The sequence below is a fragment of the Pongo abelii genome, chromosome 1, assembly GCF_028885655.2.
Source record: "Pongo abelii isolate AG06213 chromosome 1, NHGRI_mPonAbe1-v2.0_pri, whole genome shotgun sequence".
Classification (NCBI taxonomy): Eukaryota; Metazoa; Chordata; class Mammalia; order Primates; family Hominidae; genus Pongo; species Pongo abelii.
This window is the reverse complement of record NC_071985.2, coordinates 179,306,541-179,313,633: the sequence shown is the minus strand read 5'-3', so window position 1 is coordinate 179,313,633 and position 7,093 is coordinate 179,306,541. Positions and strand designations below refer to the sequence as shown.

The 7,093-nt window shown below is 41.7% G+C and overlaps 1 protein-coding gene across 7 annotated transcripts in view; it reads right to left on the bottom strand.

Moving 5' to 3' along the window:
* Positions 1-2,481: 2,481 nt before the first annotated feature.
* Positions 2,482-7,093, bottom strand: part of IFT25 (intraflagellar transport 25) — a 30,140-nt gene continuing 25,528 nt past the window's right edge. For 2 of the 7 annotated variants that reach the window (XM_054534587.2, XM_054534591.2), the window contains exon 6: positions 4,531-6,634. In XM_054534587.2, the coding sequence (XP_054390562.1) occupies positions 6,407-6,634 (228 nt within the window). In that variant the 3' untranslated portion in view covers positions 4,531-6,406. Of the gene's footprint in view, positions 4,472-4,517; positions 6,635-7,093 lie in introns of those variants that run through there. The other 5 variants (XM_063712294.1, XM_054534578.2, XM_063712288.1 and 2 more) reach the window with 4 other exon arrangements.

Below are 7,093 nucleotides of genomic sequence, written 5' to 3'. Positions count from 1 at the left end.
TGGGGAGAACTACAAGGGCAAAGGTGGGAAAAGGGCTATGTGCAGGAAACTGCAAGAGGTTTGGGTTCAATTCCAATCCTTTTGTTTTACAGTTGCTAGCCATAGGCCAGTCTAGTTCAATGGTTCTCAAACTTGGGCATGCAACAAAATCACCTGGAGGGCTTGCTGCAACACAGATTCTTGATTCTCATCTCCAGAGTTTACGATTCAAAAAATTTGGGTTGAGCTAGGGAATTTGCATTACTAACAAGTTCTCAGGTGAGGCTGATGCTGCTGTCCCAGGAACCATACTTTGAGAACCGCTGCTATAGTAGGTGTTGTTGGTGCTCTGCCCAGATGCCTTTTACCAAGCCATTGTACTCATGAGCCAGCTGCTGTGAGTGTTGGCTGCTAATGGCTCACAGATGCACTCTTTCCTGAGAATTTGCCCTCATGACAGGAGCTATCTTACCCAGAAATACCTGTCAAATTATGTCCTTCACCTGAATGTGGCCCACAGCCAATGACTGATGGATTTGAAATTCCAAAGCCTGCTCCCTTGCTGCAAGGTGGGGCAGTCTACTTCTCTGGTGCCAGTCATGCTTCAGAGCTCCCTATGGGATCAGACTGAGGCTAGACTTCAGCAGAAGCCATATGTTTAATTTTCCCTCTGCCTGATCCTGCTTCTCTCACTTCCTTAGAGGTTTCTCCTGAGAGCGCTCCCTCAATAAATCACTCTTCAAAGAATCCTTGTCGGAGGCTCTGCTTCTAGAGAACCTGACCCACAGCAGTCCCCTTCTGGGTCTTTTCTGATTATGAGTCTTCATTAGTGGGGCTTGTTATCTGCTGAAACATAGTGTGGGATGAAGAGTCAGGTGGCGCAATCTGCAACTTTGATTGACATTCGCTGTCTTGAGTAGCCTATTATTAACTAAATTCCTTCCTTTGAGATGGGGGCTCAGGGAAATCCCCTTCAGTTACACTCCCTTTACTTTGGATGCTTTTTCACCTTCTGCTATGGATTGAATTGTGCCCCTCTACCCCCCAAAATGCATATGTCAAAGATTTAACCTCCTTTTATTTGGAGACAGGGCCTATACAGAGGTAATGAAAATCACATGAAGTCATAAAGGTGTGGCCTTGATAAGACAGGAATAGTGTCCCTTAAGAGACACCAGAGTGCACTCTCTGCACACACATGAAGAAGAGCTCATGTGAGCACACAGCAAGGTGGCAGCTACCTACAATGCAGGAAGAAAGGGTTCACCAGAAACTATGTCAGCACCCTGATCTCAGACTTCCAGCCTCCAGAGTGGTGAGAAAATAAATGTCTGTTGTTTCAGCTACCCAGTTTATGGTATTTTGTTACAGCAGCTGGAGCTAAGACTACTTCCTTCATCATGCTTTACCTCCAGCAGTCTCCTCTGGTGTATCCTGCCTGATTCTCTCCAGCTCCATCTTCCCTGCCATTCTGTTATTAACCTCGAGGCTCTCTGGAGACATTCTCCATCCTCCTGAGCCACTCTCTTCAATCTAATCAAGGGACTCTTGGATAAGCCTTTCATAACCATGACACGTTTAATAAAGTCTCTAGCTTTGAGACAACATATGCCAGTTCTCAGCTTCTTCACCAAAATCCTCATTTCACAGTACTTAGTGAGTGGGCGTCCCATTTTGATGTCAGGGGTTACAGCTGCTTCCTTGAAGATAAAATGTTTTTCTTTTTATAATTCTTTTTGTTGTGAATGTTTTGAGAAACGGGATGGAGTAAAAATCCATTTACCCCATCATCTTTAACCAGAAGTATCCATTTTATATTTATAAACTTATATATATGTATATATATATAAAATTCATATCCCATTATAAAATGATGTATATATCATACTTTCTAATATATGGCTGCGTAGTAGTTTCCAGTTTTTCTGTCTTATAAACATCATTGCTATAAATCTTTGTCCACTTATCTTTGTATATTCCTTTATCTGATTATTAGGATATATTTCTAAAAATGGAATTTCTGTGTCAAAGACTACATGCATGTTTAAAACTTTGATGTACACTGCCACACACTATCTCCCAGAAGGCTCTCCATCGGGGTCAAGTTACAAAGGGCTGCTGGAACATCACCTAGAAGGTGAAGCCCACAAAGGATGCCTCCCCCAGCCTGACCCCTGCAGAGAGGCATTCCTGAGGGCTCAACAGATGCAATATGCTATAAAAAAAATCTGTATAAATGAGTGATAAACAGTTTTCATTTCTGTAATATTTCTTTGCCTAGACTTGGTACATGGTTAAAAGGTCATTAAATTTTTACTTTTTTATCCATCCCTTTAAATAAGTATTTATTGGTTTAAACTTTATGCAAGGCGCTGTGATAGGCATTGGTCCACAGTAAGTGATCCAAAAATTCATATATTGTTGACTAGCTTTAGTCAAAGCTCCTCAAAGATTCTACAGTATAAAGAGATACAGGTGTGCAAATAAATGAACAATGTTCACTTATTCAGTCAACAGATATTTATTGAGAATATATGTGCCAGGCACTATTCTAAGCCCTGAGGATACAGTCATGAGCAGCAGCAACAAAACCCCCTGCCTTGGGGAGCTTACATTCTAGTGAGAGAGATGATAAACATGATATACATGATAAACAGAAAAAATACATGTTAGACAGTGATAAGCAGGGCTGTCCCTATAAGGGTGAGAGAGCCCCAGGTAATTCAATTGGATTAAATCTCCTACTCAAGAGGTTCACACCTGAATGAAGGTGGCACTGCCCTCATCTTTCAAAGGATACTTGGGCTATCATTAATATCATTAAAAGAAAAAAATTTAAGTGGAATTTTAGCGATAGAAATGAAGAGTCAGGTATAAGAACTCCCAAATACAGAACACAGGGTGGCTGCATCAGGTCCCTAACCTAAGAATAGGAGAAAAATAAAACAGGGAAGAAAGATTTAATGTGTTTGTCTTGTGAGAGTAAAGTGCAGGAACACTCTAATTTTAGATAGGGAGGCCAGAGAAAGGCTTGAGAAGGAAATTTTGTGTAAGGACCTGATGTCAATGAGGAAGCCAGCTATACTGATACCAGTGGCAAGAGCACTACAGGCAGAGGAAACAGCAAACACAAAGGCCTCAATACATAGTACACACAGCACAGTGGCAGTCAGGAGTCCATGCGCAGGTGGAGAAAAGGCCACATGAAGGGGAAAGAGGATGCCAGTTGAGGACAAATGAGACTTTAAAAAGGTGAGGGGCTGGGAGCAGTGGCTCACACCTATATTCCCAACACTGTGGGAGGCCAAGGCAGGAGGATCCTGTGAGCCTGGGAGCTCAAGACTAGCCTGGGTAACATGGTGAAACCCCATCTCTATAAAAGTACAAAAAATTAGCCAGACGTGGTGGCATGTGTCTGTAGTCCCAGCTACCCGGGAGGCTGAGGTGGGAGGATCACCTGAGCCTGGGAGGTCAAGGCTGCTGTGAGCTGTGTTTGTGCTACTGCACTCCAGCCTGGGTGACAGACCCGGTCTCAAAAAAAAAAAAAAAAAAAAAAAAAAAAAAAAAAAAAAGAGGTGATGGGGTAGTTCAGCAGTGAAATACAAAACAAAGCAAAAAGGTAAAGCTACATATCATATCTATTGCCTGAAATTTGGAGTGGTTTAAGGTGATAATGAGAATGAGTTTTTTAAAGCCTAGAAAAATGAAGTTTAAAGCATGCTGTTTTCAAATACCATACATGAAATGGGCGTTCTACAGTCATCAATTGTTTCCTGCATCCACAGAAGACAGAGAAAAAAGACTTAAAGATAACTCACCAGGCCTGTGCCAAAGAAATCAATCAGATAACCTCTGGAGATCCCTTTTAGCAATCTGTAAGCCTCAACACAGTGTTTCTTACACAAAGAGTTATTGCCATTTCAGTTTAGAAACTTGGCAAAAAGAAAATACTCAGCATTTCATTTTATTGAACATGAACACAATTGCTGTAATTCACATTCCTTCTCAAAAACCTTAAATGGTACCAGCGTTACAAGAAAATACATGAAAGCCTGTGATCTAGCTGTAATGTTCAGTTTTAGTTTTACTTTTTGCTCTACTCAGACTTTTTAATTCATCTTTCCCCAAATTCATCATTATGAATGACTACTCACCTTCACATCTTTTATCTGGTATACCAATGTGGCTTTTGAAATGCCTTTCCTTCTCTTCTCCATTTAAAACTTGCTTTTCTGGGCCGGGTGCAGTGGCTCACGCCTGTAATCCCAGCACTTCGGGAGGCTGAGGCGGGCTGATCACCTGAGGTCTGGAGTTTAAGACCAGCATGGCCAACATGGCAAAACCCCGTCTCTACTAAAAATACAAAAAAATTAGCCGGGTGTGATGGCAGGTGCCTGTAATCCCAGCTCCTAGGGAGGCTGAGGCAGGAGAATTGCTTGAACCCGGGAGGTAGAGGTTGCAGTGAGCCAAGATAGCGCCATCCCACTCCAGCCTGGGGGACGAGAGCAAAACTACATCTCAAAAAAAAGAAAAAATTGGCAAGACTCCATCTCAAAAAAAAAAAATAAAATTAAAGCATATATAAAAGTAGAAATATTCGTACAATGAACCTCCATATATCTATCACCCAGATTCAATAATTTATTGCCACATTTGCTTCTTCAACTACCCCTCTTTCCTTCATAAAGGCTCTGCTTAAATAGTAAGCAAATTCCAGATTATCAGGCCATTTCAGTCATCCATAGTTCTATATGCATCTCATGTATATATGCATTCTATCCATAGTTCTATATGCATCTCATATGCTTTATATGCATTTCAGTCACCCATAGTTCTATATGCATTTAAGCTCATGTATTTTATTACATAAGCTTAAAGCCAGTATCACACATAGTAAAATGAATAACACCCAGTCTACAAGAAAATTTCCTCAATTATCTTAAAATGTCCTTTTTTGGCCAGGTGCAGTGGCTAACACCTGTAATCCCAGCACTTTGGGAGGCTGAGGCAGGCAGATCACCTGAGGTCAGAAGTTTGAGACTAACCTGGCCACCATGGTGAGACCCCCCAACTCTACTAAAAATACAAAAATTGGCCGGGTGTGGTGGCAGGTGCCTGTAATCCCAGCTACTCAGGAGGCTGAGGCAGGATAATTACTTGAACCCAGGAGGCACAGGTTGCAATGAGCTGAGATTGTACCACTGCACTCCAGCCTGGGCAACAAGAGAGAAACTCCGTCTCAAAAAAAAAAGTCATTTTTCAGTTTGTCTATTCAAATCAGCATCCATCACGATCCACACATGGCATGTGGTTATAGGAGCTCTTACGTCTCCTTGAATCTAGAGCAGGCCCCTTTCCTTAATTAACATTTTCTATGCCACTGACTTTTTGAAGAAACCAGGTCGCTTGCCCTGTAGGATGAGCCACATTCTAGACTTGTCTATCAGTTAGGATAGGCTAGGTTATACTGTGGTAACAAGCAATTCCAAAATCTCATTGGCTTAAAACAATAAAGCTTAATTTCTTACTCCTCCTATATACCCATCTCAGATTGAGCTACAGCTGACTGATAAAAACAGAATTCCTTTACCCAAAATATTGAAAAGAATGTAAATAAAAACTGAAACAAATTGATACAAATACTTTAAATAAAGTATATCAGTGACAACTTCCTGTTTAAATAAATATATTGTTAAAAAAAATCATACCAGAGCATTTTGTTATAATTACTAGGAAAGATTTGAGGAGCCCTGCTACCTGTTAAACACATCAGTATCACTTCCAGACCCAGACTGATAAAAGTAGTTACTGTGTAGAACACTGTTGGTCAATTATGGCACAGGAGGAAAAGAGCCCCGAAGGGTCTCACATAGGCAATTAAATGCCTCAGCCTCGAAGTCAATTATTCTTCATCTCATTGGCCAGAACTGGTCACATGGCACTACTTAGACAAATGCCAGGAAGTATTATCTTGCCACGTCCAGGAAAAGCACAAATCTGGACATTTCAGTAAGCTGCATTACTGGCTACTAGTGTATTTGATTCCTTGCAGTGTCACTTTACTTGTTCCTCTATCTCTTGAGTTTCCTGAAAATGGAGGTTATCTCTAGAGTTTGATTAAATTCAGGTTCAGTAATTTTGGCAAGAGTACTTCATAGGCTGGTCTGTGTGCTTCACATAAAACCACATCAGGAAGCATACCGTGTTTCATTGTAGTAGATTGTAGCAGTAATGGCTCCCTCTCACCCCAGCCAATTTTTTCTTTTTTTTGAGATGTAGTTTCGGTCTTGTCCAGGCTGGAGTGCAATGGCGTGATCTCAGCTCACTGCAACCTCTGCCTCTCAGGTTCAAGCAATTCTCCTGCCTTAGCCTCCTGAGTAGCTGGGACTACAGGCACATGCCACCACATCTAGCTAATTTTGTATTTTTAGTAGAAACAGGGTTTCACCGTGTTGGCCAGGCTGGTCTTGAACCCCTGACCTGAGGTGATTTGCCCACCTCGGCCTCCCAAAGTGCTGGGATTACAGTCATGGGCCACCGTGCCTGGCCCCAATTTTTTCAGACTTCCTTGTATTCGTGCCCTTGGGCAGGTACCTCTTGTTTTCACTCTGAGCTTGGACACATGACATGATTTGGCAAGCAGACAACAGCAAATCTGAAGGCAAACAGACTCAAAGATTATTTGCACTGTATTTAGAGATAGCAGAAGAAAAAGAAAACTTTGCACACTGGGGATTTCCCTCTTTGCTACTTTTCAGAAGGCTGAGACCATCATCTGAAGAAGCCTGGGTTAGCCCCTTGGAGGACAAGAAACAACTTGGAGCAGAGATGAACAGTCCCAGCTGAGGCCACCTAGATCCCTAACCTGCAAACCTTAAAATATGTGAGTGAAGTCATCCTACACTATCTAGACCATAGGAGTTGCCAGCTGACCACAGATACAGCAAAGCAAGCACAAGCCAGAAAAAAACTGCCAGCATATCCCCAGAATTGTGAGCAAATGAAATTGTTGCATTAAGCCACTATGCTTTGAAGTGGTTTGTAACAGAGCAAAAGCTAACTGATACACTGGTTAATCCATTTTTAATAAATCAATAGATTCAGATCCCGGCAT